We start from the raw sequence: 14,041 nt of genomic DNA, 5'->3' as shown, positions 1-14,041 counted from the left end.
CCGAGCCCTGTGAGTGTGGGAGTGGGCCGTGTTTGTGTGTGTGTGTGTGTGTGTTTGTGTCTACTTGTGTTTGAGTGTGTGAAATACCTCCATGAGCACGAACAAAGCAGCGAAGAACAGCAGCGTGGCCCACTCCACTCTGTGCAGGATGATCTCAAAGTCCTGGATGTCTGCCAGCACCAGCAGCCACAGGGCCCCCAGGATAGCGATCCACCCTGGGACACAGAGACAGAGACACTCCCCTCAGACACTGGAAGAATGAACAAACGAACGTCTGTCTGTCTGTCTGGGTGGCTGTCTGGGTGGCTGTCTGACAGTCGGTCTTGCATAACTGTCTGTCTGTTCACATGTCTGCCCGCACTGTAAATAGACTTGAAAGTGATGCAATGAGTTAGAACACAATTAAATTAATAACACATGACGGGAATATTAGACTGCTTCTGGTGAAATAAAAACATGCTGACTAATCCAGCAGAACAGGGCACAGATCCATCTGCTGTGAGTTTACTTTTCGGCTGAAATCACAAGCTGCTGGTTGTGTGAGTTGTTCTTCAGACTATGATGTAGCGATCCTAATCAGTGTTCTTTCAGGTTTACTGTTCTGTGAGGTGTAGTGAACATAACATACCCTGCCTGTTGACTTCTCCTCCAACCTTAATCTAGCACATCATATTCTAATAACTGGAGACAGAAGGGCAGTTAGAAGGAAAACTGTTTCTTTATCTTACATACAGTGGCTTCAGAAAGCATTCGCACCCCTTCACTTATAGCACATTTTATGGGGTCGTAGATTTTTTTATTTATCAAATTGGCCATTAATCTACTCCCACTTACGCATAATGACAAAAGGAAAAACATGTTGTTTTCATAAACAGACTTTAATCTGTCCCCAAGGAGCCATTGACCAATACAAATGTCAAGCCAGATGTCCCTATGCATCTTAACAGCACATATATACACGCCATAAACGTCACGCCATGGCAACCGGGCCTCGTTGATGTGATAAGGAGAAAAGTAGGGTCGAGAGCGGAACACTGCAGCGATCCTGCAAAAGCATCGAGAACCTAACCTTGTTACCGCTCCCGGTTACATTATGATTCACTGTTAACTACATTATCATCCGTGCTCAGGAGGCTGCTCCTCATTGGGCAGATATTGGGAGGTGGAGAACTCAAATAAAACAAATTGGTTTACTTAAGTCGACGGTGTGTGTGTTTTATAAGGAGTATGTGTGTCATGGCGTGGATTTCATTTACACCCAACCGTGCGCTCTGATTCTTCTTTTCCCCCCCGTTATCAGATGGAGTCAAGTGGGCCTTCTAAGAGACTGATGTATTATGTATCTGGGCAGGCTTAGTGGGTTTAATCAAACACTCCTCATCAAAGCATAGCCGTTTTTGGCACATACTCCACACTCAGGGTCACGTTGGCTCTGGCTTGCGTTTACCTGGTGTTGTGTGCGCACACACTCCGAGAGGAGAGAGAGAAGGAGAGAGAGAGAAGGAGAGCACACCCACTTGGATCCGCAATTTGATTAAACAGGTGAAAGTTAGTAATTGCCTTGGGGAAATCATTTTACCACTGATGAAAACTGGCAAAGAGATAGGGGAGGGGGGGGGAGACACTTAGTGGTAGATGGGGAGAGATAAAGAGATGTTTGCATGTGTCTGGAAGAAAGAGAGGAGAGAAAGATGAAGGAAAACGTGGAAAAAAGAGAAGAGGCAAAGAAAAAAGAAAGAGGGGGGAGAAAAAGAGAGGAAGGGAAATGGAGAGATAGAAGGGAAAGAAGAGGATTGAAGAGTGGACCACAAAACCTCGCTCTGTCTGCGGTGTGCGTGGTGCTGGGTAGGGGGTGTTTGTTTTACCTTATGGGGCGCTCCCGTAGAGATGCTAATTGCAAATCAGGGACAGGGACAGGTGGTCCGGGGCTACATCTGCAGCTGGCACAAAGGCCTGCTGACTCAAAGCCCAGACAAACACACACACAGAAGACAGGAAAACAACACATTCTTTGGTAGAATGGTTTTCAGTAGATAGGACACATACATAAGTGTTACAGGTTTTCTTTTTAACTGGGGGCGGCACGCGAAACTTTCTAAAAAACGATAAGATCAGACGAACATACAAAATGAGCGGGACACAACATTTTTATTCTTATTTCCTTCCAGCATTGATATTCTCCAAGGCAGCCTCCTGTAGTGTCGGGAAGCAAATAGCCGACAGCGAACCAAGAGATCTCTCCAATTAAAAACCGCTTTGAAAAGACTCTGAGCAGCCAGTGATAGGCTCATTCATCACGCGCAGGACAGCAGTGTTCCGACTCAGGCGGGTGCGTCGTGAACATTGTCTCATCGCACTTGTTTATCTGAGGCCCGATTGTTTGTTTATATGGTGCTACATACACAGAACCGGAGAGAGTCTAAGCGCGGCATGACCAAGGCCGCTAGATGAGCCAATGCGGCGTTTACAAGTGCGATTCGCCGTCTTGAGATTGCGCCGGGAAGGCGAGGCAGGGAGACAGCTTCTCAGGAAGATAGGACGAGGACAACAGGAAGGGAGGTATGGCGCCAGAATGCTTAAAGATCATCCGTGTTGATGGCCGAGCTCGAGCGGTGAGCACGCCCGGATGCTATCTCAAGCTAAATCACGCGCTGGCGTGTCATCGGTCTTCTCAGGACCTGGCTTTAAAACCACCCTTTTCGTGTAAAAGACAAACAAAAAAGAAGATAGTTTAAGTAAAAGTTTTTATGTGAACTCCCACTAACACAGGTACAACAACCAAAGACTACTGCTACTACCAGATGCAAGTCTATGCTCTATCCACTTCCTGTTTCACGCAGGAAGTGTGTACTGCAGGACACATCTACAGCCACATCGCAGTGAGTAAATGACCAGGCAATATTCAAATGCAAATTACATTTTGCCATGTCAACCTAATGAAATTTTAATGATACTCAATTTCCCAAACATCTTCTGTGCCTAAATAGATTGAAACCCCACGGTGTGACCTACGTGCATTAATGAGGGCTAAGTGTGTGTGTGTGTGTGCGTTTGTGTGAGGAGCTTGCATATGGTAGGTGTGTATGCATGTGTAAGTGTGCGTATGGTTGTGTGTGTGTTTGGTTTGTATGTCTGTGCTAACCCCCAGCTTTGCTAAGGGAGGGGGGGTTGGGGGGGGTGACGTTGTGGGTCATGCGCATTTAATCAACGTCAGCCAGAGGTAAACCAAGAGAGCCCTGCAATTAACTCTACATGTTTGGTTACTACGCCGTGACTGGGGTTAGGAGAGGAAGGGAGGGGAGAGATGAGGGGAGAGGAGAGAGAAGAGGGGCGAGGAGAGGACCTGCATGAAGACATCTTCCTTTGTGCGCGGGCTCGGTGCTAATGGAGGTAGTGTTTAGGGTCAGCGGCCATTGAAACGCACATCTCCCAGCTCCCATTCAGAAACGTCAGATAGAGAAACAGGATGCAGCCCTCAGGTCGAAACACACACACACACACATGTTCTCACACATACACACACACACACACACTCCCTGACAGACTGGATAAACCCAATGTTAGTAGATACGGAGGACCCCCTCAGGGAGACGTGGTCTGTAATCATCTGGCACATGCTTTAATTGGAATTCAAGGAGGTACCATCCGAAGAGAGACAGGATCTAATTCAGTGGTATTTAACTGTGATTTCCCAGGGAGAGGTTGCCATCTTGCCAGATGTTCTACCGCGATAGCTGAAGGAATCCATCCATCTTTGCCTTTATGAGGACTGTTGACATGTCCGGGGGTCATGTTTTCCAGCTAGACTAAGAGCAGCTTCTCCTTCACTACGCTCTGCGTGTCGCTAATTAAAACAACTACAATTCCCATGTCTCCAAGCAATGGTAATTTGGTAGCTAAATAGGCCTTTGTATGATAAAAGGCTTTCCTATTGTGTGGGGGGTGTCCACCCACATATAACTGATGGGGACATCAGTTTATCACAATCTCTCACAATCTAAATAAAATCCAATTAACATATATAAGCATAAATGCCCTTATGCTATCTGCAACTGTTTTCTTTTTTTGTAATTAATGCACATGCTCATAGGTTAAGTACGTAATGAGATTAAATGTGTGTTTTCGCCACGGCCTCAGAAATAGGCCCTGTTTTGTGTGGCGTACGGAAACGCGTGACAGGTCCAAAAGCAGCCGAGCGTCCCGTGTCATTTCCTGCCTGGGAATCTTTGTCAGCCTATTATTGGAGCTCCTTTCAAATGCAAGGAGAAGAAGCCCTGCTTTATAATTACACCGTGGTTACCCACGAGCGCTCATTGGCGCCTGTAAAAACAACGAGATGCCTCTTAATCATTAACGTTTTCCTCACACTAATGAGGGAGAGAGCGGGTGCTTACCCAGATCCAGATGAATGCTGGGAACAAAGGAGTTGAGGAAGAACATGACGATCACCACTCCCAGGACACCAACACACTTGACCAAGAGGATATTGTCGGTGATTCTGTGCTGTGAGGACAGGAAATAAACGAGGAAAATCTTGACTGGAAGAACAGATAATTACATCAGACTCAAAGCTCTCGCCTAAAGTCGGTTTTCGTAGACTAAGCCGACTTCATTAAAAGGGATAACATCAGTGTTACAAAGGCGCCGTGATGAGGAGAAGTGCTTTACGACTCCGGCGAAACGTTGGCAACGTACGACGTGCCAGAAGTTCGGATCACCAGCATTACCTTTTTCTGCAGCTCCTGAATATTCTGCTCCCAGTTTTGATCCTCCTGTGATATCTGCCTGTGGGAACAGAGAGTCGCGTCAGCCCCGCGTTGCTCATCCCGACTCTGGGCCTCGACCACACACATTCATCATCCCCCTCCGTGGAACAGACGCTTTCGTCCCTCTCCATTGTAATCACACCTTTATCTCCATTAAGGTTCTTATTGATGCATTTCTCTTAGAGGAGGAAGGGTCAGACGGCTAATTCAAAGGTCATATTTCCCCCGACGTCATGATGAATACGGCAAGCTTTAATGGTCTCATTTCACACAAGCACCCGCTAGTGTGCCCTTTGACCTGCGAGAGAGAAAATGAGCAGCGGGCATGAAGAGAGATGTATTGTAGTGTGTTCAAGGGGCACCGAGGGGGCCATGTATCCTAGTGATGGACAGCCCAGTCTCTGGCAAGAGGATCGCTCGGGGCTACCCGTCTAGACGCAAACACGGGTAGGGAGGGAGGGAGGGAAAGGAGGAGGTGGGATAGGATGGAAGGAGGCAGGGAGAGAGGGAAGGAGTTAGGGAGCAAAGGGACGAGGGAAGGAGGTGGCAAGGGAGGGAAGAAGCGAGAGAGGGAAGGAGAAATGGAGGTAGGCGAGGGAGGAAGCAAGTGTAGGAGGGACGGTTCCTTTGGACGGTTTCCTACCCTGTGGTAGGTTTGCTACTTTTAGAAGGTCTCCTACCTCCAGAATGTTTCCCATCTGTGCCAGGTTACCTACCTCAGGGAAAGTTTCCTATCTGTGCCAGGTTACCTACCTCAGGGAAAGTTTCCTATCTGTGCCAGGTTACCTACCTCAGGGAAGTTTCCTATCTGTGCCAGGTTACCTACCTCTGGAATGTTTTCATGGTCTTGCGTAGGAGGCTCTCCAGGTTGAGCACCTTCTGCATCAGGAGGCACTTGATGGCCGTCTCCTCCCGGCTGGCGGGGTTGATGCGCTGGGCCGTGGCACGCCACACACGGATCTCATGTTTGAGCTCTGAGAAGGAGACACACACACACACAAGCAGAGAGGGTCACACACTGTAGTCGCAACTGAACCATCTGAATCCCTGACAACAGGCCTGTCGGCATGGCCATGCCCTGACACGTCCAGGGAGGTGGGGGGGGGGGGTGAGGGGGGGGGGTGGTCGTCTGGTCCGTGGCTTTGATCCCAATCCCAGCCTCATCTGTCCCCACTACAGCCAGCTGGGAGATGTGTGTGTGTGATTCAGTTCGGGGTGGCGGGGGGGGGGGGGGGGGTGTTAGTCCTGGGGGCCCTGCAGCCCCCCTGGTGGGATCATCCCCCAGCCAGGTGGCGGCTGAGCACGGCCGCGCGTGGCGCCCCGTGCCGGAGCGAGGACGGAGGCACAGGAGGTGGCGTCCGGCCGGCGCCTGGATGACGGCGAGGGCCGCGGCGAGCGGCGCCGGTTGTCAGGGCGGTTGCTATGTGCCCTTAATGGCATCTAATTGGCACAGGAAAAACACTCCTGTTAGCGAATCAACGCAATTACCAATCACGACGGGGAGCCTTGAGCTGGTTTAGCTGTGTGCTTTCCCCTCCTCGGGGGGAAGGGGGGGGGCGCTGGGGATGGGGGGGGTCTCCGAGGAGGGGGAGGGTTTCTATACATGTCATATTGGCTCGGTATTGATGGGTCGCCGTGGAGACCAGCGGGAAACTTCCTGTCAGTGTCCAAGGCACACTATGTCCCTGCTGTCTTATTCAGTGGCGCAACCCCCCTCCCGCATCTCCCTTTCTCTTTTTCCTTGTCATCCATCTCTCCTTCTCCTCCTGCACACACACACATCCTAACAGGGGTGAAGACAGCAGAGTGACTTTAACCCTCCTGGGGAATCACCATCCTCAACCTCCTAGAACCATCCCTGAGAACCTTCCCTGAGAACCGTCCCTGAGAACCTTCCCTGAGAACCTTCCCTGAGAACCTTCCCTGAGAACCTTCCCTGAGAACCTTCCCTGAGAACCGTCCCTGAGAACCTTCCCTGAGAACCGTCCCTGAGAACCTTCCCTGAGAACCGTCCCTGAGAACCGTCCCTGAGAACCTTCCCTGAGAACCGTCCCTGAGAACCGTCCCTGAGAACCGTCCCTGAGAACCGTCCCTGAGAACCGTCCCTGAGAACCGTCCCTGAGAACCTTCCCTGAGAACCGTCCCTGAGAACCGTCCCTGAGAACCGTCCCTGAGAACCGTCCCTGAGAACCGTCCCTGACAACCCTTCTCTGCTTTGTTGGTTTGTTCTACTGGTCTGGAATGAAATAAAAACGTGGTTATGCACATGAATCTAATATTTGGGGGTTGTTGTTATCTAACAGAAGCAGACTGAATCCGATTGCAGATTATGCAAATGAGTGATAATAATACAGCCTACTGAATCACTCTGGGTGGTCGACAACGAACAGCACCGTGGACGAATGACCAAAACACAGAGTGATATTAAAAACAGATAAAAACAATATCATAAAAGCAATGGTCATGTGACCAGACTGGCGAGGTCTGGACTCTCACATACAACACCTAACGTTTATGTAACTCATGTTAGAAGGGTGTCAACTGCTTCTGTGCTGTGTGTGTGTGCGCTAGTGCGTATGTGTGTGTGTGTGTGTGCGGGGGGGCAGAGATGAGGTCGTGGCTCATGGTGTCGGGGGGGGGGGGGGGGGGGGGGGGGAGCGCGGCAGCGCCCGCTGGCTCGCTGGCAGCGACAGAAGCGACGTCAGTACCTTCACACTCGGCGGTCTCCAACCACCAGAGGTCTCCATAGAAACGGCGCCCCCAAGACCCTCAACTGACTTTTCAACCGTAGACGGAACGATTGACAGGTCGTCCGAGCTGGTTAAATGTTCTCGGACTCCAGTCTATGTCTGTAGTGTATCACTTGCCTCATTGTCTTGGTAACGCATATAGTTGAACACGAAACATAATGTAACGTTACCACATGAACACAGTGGACACGTCCGTGCGTGTTTAAGAAAGGCACCAGGCTGAAGGGCGTGTGCCATCGTCACCTCCCTCGCTCTCCCATCCCCAGCACAGTAACTCTGGACATCCCATAATATAACCACGCTAGAGGCTGGGTGACCGAGTCATCTGATAAGGATAACGCAAGAGGTGGGCTAATTACCTCAGAGCAGAAGGGGGGCTGGGGGAGGTGGAGGGGAGGTGGTAGGGGGTGGGGGTCTAACGTGCCACCCTGATGCCTCCACCAGGTGGTGGGGGAGTGGTAGTGCAGGCAACTGCAGTCTAATCCTATAAGGGAGTCAGGTGGCTGAGCGGTGAGGGAAGCGGGCTAGTAATCCGAAGGTTGCCAGTTCGATTCCCGGTCATGCCAACGGACGTTGTGTCCTTGGGCAAGACACTTCACCCTACTTGCCTCGGGGGAATGTCCCTGTACTTACTGTAAGTTGCTCTGGATAAGAGCGTCTGCTAAATGACTCAATGTAATGTAAATGTAATCCCGCCGTCCTGCGGTTGTCGCCCTGAGCCCTCTTTAAACACACTGCTGAACGCCAGAGAGAGGGGGGCGAGAGAGGTCAGGAGGAAGCCACGGAGAATGAAGGAACGGCACGCTTATTGTAATGAGGGAGATGAGGGGACGCGTGGGGTACGTTCATTGCTTGGAACGGGAGCAGTGGCAGGGGTTTACTGAGCCTACAGGCGGCAGTTTGGTCAAGGGAAGTCAAAAAAAGGCGGCCTGGATTTCGTGGATGGAGTTCGGTCCTTTGTCTTTACAGGAAATGACCTTGTTGCTACTCACCCACAATTTCACTGGATTCTTTGTTGTAGAGCTTCTTGTTCCAGTAGAGCATTCTCAGGAAGGGGAAGGAGGTTAGGAGGACCAGGCAGATTCCCAGAAACATGTAACCTGTGAAACCGGCGAAATCGATCCCCTGCAAAGCAGAATAAAAACAGTATCAGCAAATGGAATCTTCTGGTTTATAGATAACCGCTGGCAACAGTCCCACCCTGATATGTCACGGTTGGAAGGCTGACGGGTTCTTAACCAGAAGCAGGGCTGAAAGGGCTCGATTGATCCACCTTCTCGTCGATGATTAGAATGCTCTACTTTGAGATTACATTCAAATGCTTCAGTGTTGCACTAAGTCCTTCCTCCCTTTCAGCCTCAACAGGCAATGATGCACAGGCAAGGTCAGGCGCTCTATTTCTATACAGCAAACCAGAATGGGAGTTGTCTGCACACTATCAAAAGAACATTGTTTGCCAGATGTACGTGAGGGGGCAAAAAAGAACACACAACAAAGCAACAGTAATAACAGGAAGTTGCCAATTTCAGACTTCTAATATGCAGTTCTGATAATCACTGCATCACAAGCTTAGCTAATAGTAGTGGGGTGAATGGTACATTTTTGGTAATGAGGGTCTTTTGTCTGTAAAAAAATAAATAAAAAAAGTACAGATTTAGAACTGGCCCCAGGAAATGGTAGGAGGGGAGTGAGGAATTCGATCAGTCCAGCATGGGGTGTTGGTAATTGCATCCTTATAGTTATTCAGCTCCACCTGGCAGAAGTCTGGCAGGGGCCCAGGTCCCCCTCATATCACCCCCCCACCCCAACCCCCCCTACATGGGCAGGAAGGAATAGCTTATCTTGGCGGGAGAGGGGGGCGGGGGTGGTGGAGAATCCTTCGGCCGACAACACGACCGAAGGTGTGGATGTTTGCTACCTTGCGTGACATTATCTCCGGAAACGGCCGTTTACAGGAGATGAAACGGTTCGGACCCTCACGAGACACGGCGACGAGGAGGGCGATGTGGTGTGTGAGGGACGGAGGGATGGAGCTGGGTGGTTAGAGAGAGGAGGAGGAGGAAGAGGGGGAAGACTGGATAACAGTGACCTCTACAGGTAGAGTCTGTTCTGAATCCAGTCAGTCAGAGTTTGAACTCTGAAGTGGTTGGTTGGAGAGAACAATAGAAGAGAGAGACGACGACAACAAAACACCTGAACATGAGAAAGGTAGACAGTTAGGTGGCTGAGCGGTTAGGGAATTGGGCTAGTAATCAGAAGGTTGCAGTTCGATAAGTGTAAAATGTAATGTAAGATAGAAATAGACAGCGATGAAGATAGGGTGACTAACACACGCGGACTGAAAACCACGTCAGTTTGTTAAAAAATAACAGAAAAATACCCCAAGGGGGCTTTGAATTCTCTCCCTATCGACGACAGCCTCCCTTATCTCCCTTCTCCCCACAGGCTGCGCTGTGTTATGAGTTCTTTAGCATCTGAAGGTTACATTATGCACAATAACAGCTCCCTGAAGCCTCCCAGTCCTGAGCCAGCTCACGTGCTTCTGCAGGTGACCAGTAAGGTCATTTCCAGGAAGTTCTTCATTAATGAAGCACCAGGCTGAGAACAAAGTCACACCGGCACTCCACAAAGCTGATTGGTTGACTGTCTCCATATATAGATTTATTTTTCTAGAATGTTCCTCTAATTGTGCACTACAGATGGAAGGCTTTCTCTCTCTGTCTCTCCCCTCTTGTTCTATCAGCTGGGTGCTGTGTGACTCCAAGGCAATGTAGTTGGGGTAAAACTGACGCAAACTCTGAGTAAAAGAGTTAGAAATCCTCTCATCTGTTATTTATGCTCCACATTCAGCTGTGGTAAACAAGTCCCCAAACTACATCCAGATGAAGGAAAAAATGTCCAAAAATGAAAATACAACATAAACACTAGTTGTTTGCGGCAGCTTAGTGTGCGTGCGACACGCTGCGATTGGATGCAAGGCCCCGGGGTGAGGGACGCTCTGATTGGTTGCGGGGTGTGTGATGTCCCAGCATGCATCTGTTGACAGCCGAGACGCTACAGTGGCTTCCTGGTTCAGGAGAATGACCCTCAAATGAGCCAGAGAATGTTTATCTGCCACCATCCCTCCACACGCATGGTCATTCCTCCTGGGACAGCTGCCATGGCAACCGCACAGCTGTGCCCGACCCCCCCCCCACGTTCCCCACGACCCCCAAACCCCCCCTACACAAACAAAACAACAAACCAACTAAAAATGTCCAACTGACATACACACACACACACACTAGCTGCTGCTCTGTCGCCTGGGAAACCCTGCCATATCCAGCTGTCCAGGCGCGAGAGTAGCTGAAGCAGCAGCCACCACAGCACGCACACGCACACACACGCACACACACTCCTCACGCACACGCTTTAGAATGTCATACACACAGGGTTTAGGTGAAGTCTCCCAGGTCTGTGGGCGCAGAGCTTTCTATGTAGAGACTGGCCTTTACAAAAAACAACATTTGAACCCCCCCCCTCTTCCACCCAGCCCCCTGCTGTGCAGCACAGAGCGGGGTTGGGGGTGGGGGGGTCATCGAGGTTGCCAGGTTTTGCTGCGTGTTGCATCAGGTCTGCGAGGGTGTCATCATGTCTCTCAGAGTCACCGAGAGGCGTCAAGGCTGAGGAAGGACCGCTTCCACCGCGATCAAAGGGCCCGCCGACGCTGCCGACACCGTTCAGCTGAGAGGAACCAGTGAGCACCAGAATGAGGAGGCGAGGAAGCCTTTCACTGCACCTCTGTGATTGGCAGGGCAGTTTCACTGCACCTCTGTGATTGGCAGGGCAGTTTCACTAACTGTGTGGGCTGTTCAGGCTTCTCTTTGTGGCTTTACCTCACACACACACCTCGTCCTGTGATGATGGACTTTTGCATAGTATACTGATATAAATAAAGCTTATCCCAGGGTACATGGCCAAGTTAATCGTTTACGAACAGCAGGACACAATGGCAACAGAATCCTGTCAAAACCGGGTGAGGGGAAATTGCTGAAGCTGGATCTTATTGGTGCTTTGAAACAAAGGGGGGGGGGGGGGGGGGGGAGCTAAGGGGTAGTGTGTGGGGGGGTCACACTGTTGTTGCCGTTTTGACAGTTTTAATTCCAGTGATTTATAACGCTGCCACCAGAAATCCAAATCGGTTGCGCTACACTGCCGTTACATCTCCATTCATCACCTGCATATCGACACTCTGTCCTGCCGCCGAGGCGCGCGTGTGGGAGCCCGGTTAGGGCAGAGTGTGGAGCACAGATAACCCGTACATCGTCTGGAAGCGTCCAGGTTTACGACGCCAGGTGGGGTGTTCGACCCAGACGAGATGCTCTTCGTGGTCAGGTAGCCGTGAGTGTGCAGAAACATCCAGAAACATCCGTTTAGACGCTGCTTTTCACCTGTGATCATGCGAACCTGGAGGGTTCTATATGGTACACACAGCTGGAATTGACCATGTTGTTTTTCATTCAACATGCTCCTTGAATGTTAGCTGGTAGCTAATAGCTATCTGGTAGCCAAGATGTGGTTACTTTGCGATGTGGCGAAAAAGGGCTATACAAATAATATTGCATTTGATTGGAGTTGAAAAGGTCCGTGGCTGATGAACAAGGGGATAATATTCCAGACAGCTGCAGTACCTGGCCACAAAGCTGATCTAAACATGCAGAATCCTTGAAATCCACCACCAACTGTATCATCAAATCAAATGTATTTGTATAGCCCCTTTTACAAGCAGTGTCACAGAGGGCTTCACATACACCCACAGAACTGCCCCTCAACCAACCTAAACCGTAAAAGAACGACAAGGGAAAAAATGGAAGATACCTTGGGAGGTTTTTCTCGATGACTAGCAGAGACATCTCTAACGGCGGATCCAGTAGTGAAAGCCGGGAAGAGTTTAAAAGGGCATTTCTTTTGAATTACCTACTGTCTCTGTGGGTCTCCTCTCTGGCTACATACCTCTACCACAGTCCCCCAGTCCCCAATCCTATCTCTGCAGCCTCACAGCCCTTCCTAGTGACCCACCCCCACCCTCCAGCCCCCCACTGTGACTCAGACCCTGAGATTACAGCAGTGTTAAAAAAAGAAAGGAGGCCTACGTTTTTGCGCAGGTCCTGATTTGATACGATAATGACGTTGGGTGGATCTCCAACAGCTGTAGCCGCCCCTCCAATGTTGGTGAAGATTACTTCAGCAATCAGGACATGTCTCGGATCCAGATTAAGCACCTCGCACAACCTGACCAATCAGAAACAGAGAGGGGGAGAGGGAGGGGGAGAGGGGGTAGAGAAAGAGATAGATTCAGAAAAACCCTTTAGCTCTGATTAGATTGCTGCAAGTGCAGAAAAATAGATAACTTTTAATTTGATTTGGAAGCACTCAAGCTGCAGTTACTGTTCAGGTCAACCTCAACCTAGGGACTGACAGACAGGCAGGCAGACAGGCAGGCTGAAAGATAGGCAGATAGACATGTGGACAGACAGGGAGGCAGACAGACAGACAGGTAGGAAGACAGACACAAAGCACACCAGGACAAAGGAAAACATACCAACAGCATAGGATCGCACTGCAGTGGAGAAGATCACACTGGACTTATTCAGCTTGATAAAGCCATTTCTTCTTTAGAGTAAGAGCAGTCTTACCAGCCTGAAAACAAAGTTTGGCTAATGGGAACTTAACGGTAAAGGAACGTCCGCATTTGTGATTCTCCAGAGATATTTCAAGAGTACCGGAGTCTCCGTGGAGAACACAGACCTTTGGGAACCATGTTTGGAAGGTTCCAAACATGGTCGCTAATTACGCCCCAACAGCTCGCAATGCTGGGAGCAGTTTTTCATCATGTTCCCAAAGAAGTTTCACTTCTTCTCTTAGTTGTATGAGAGGGAGAGGAGGGAAGAGAGATATCAGGTCCCACAGGTTCGGCCTAAATAGTTTCATCTCTAACTACAGCATATCTCCTTCAGCTAACGTCGCACCACAAACAGAGTCTGAACCGCAGACACAACACGCCTGCCATCACACGGCCACTTTAACAGTGTCGCCGAGGGGCAGCCTGTGATTGGTCCGGTTCCAACAGCCGGCCCCTCGGGGGGAGGGGGGGGGTGTACCTGATGGTGACGGGGGTGAACAGCATCATGGTGGTGACGTTGTCAAGGAAGGCAGAGAGGATGGCAGCGATGAGGCACAGGATCATGATCATGGGCCACACCCTGCCTCTGGACAGCTGGTACGCCTGCAAGGACACACGCATGGGGTCAGGGCCGTCACGGCTGACGCAGCAACACCAGCGACACACAGGCCTTCCACATCTTCAAAGTGTTTACACGTAACGTGTGAATTAAATTATATTATGGAAATGAGTTTTTGGGGGGAGTCGTTATAAACATGATTTGGCCCTGGAAGGTGAAATGAAAAGTTTATCTTTGCATCATCAAAGGGTCGACGGAATCTTCTGCATTGCGGTACAAGTTAAATGAAGCTGTAAATCGTGTT

The 14,041-nt window shown here is 50.1% G+C and overlaps 1 protein-coding gene across 1 annotated transcript in view; it reads right to left on the bottom strand.

Annotated features, from left to right (window-relative positions):
- oca2 (oculocutaneous albinism II) overlaps positions 1 to 14,041 on the bottom strand; it is a 42,510-nt gene that overhangs the window by 16,092 nt on the left and 12,377 nt on the right. The window contains 7 exon segments of the mRNA XM_067229987.1: positions 88 to 215; positions 4,395 to 4,503; positions 4,728 to 4,785; positions 5,593 to 5,740; positions 8,509 to 8,641; positions 12,649 to 12,787; positions 13,657 to 13,781. Of these exon segments, the coding sequence (XP_067086088.1) occupies positions 88 to 215; positions 4,395 to 4,503; positions 4,728 to 4,785; positions 5,593 to 5,740; positions 8,509 to 8,641; positions 12,649 to 12,787; positions 13,657 to 13,781 (840 nt within the window).

This window comes from Osmerus mordax, chromosome 26 (assembly GCF_038355195.1).
Source record: "Osmerus mordax isolate fOsmMor3 chromosome 26, fOsmMor3.pri, whole genome shotgun sequence".
Lineage (NCBI taxonomy): Eukaryota > Metazoa > Chordata > Actinopteri > Osmeriformes > Osmeridae > Osmerus > Osmerus mordax.
The sequence above is the reverse complement of the archived record's forward strand: the minus strand, read 5'-3'. Positions and strand labels throughout refer to the sequence as shown.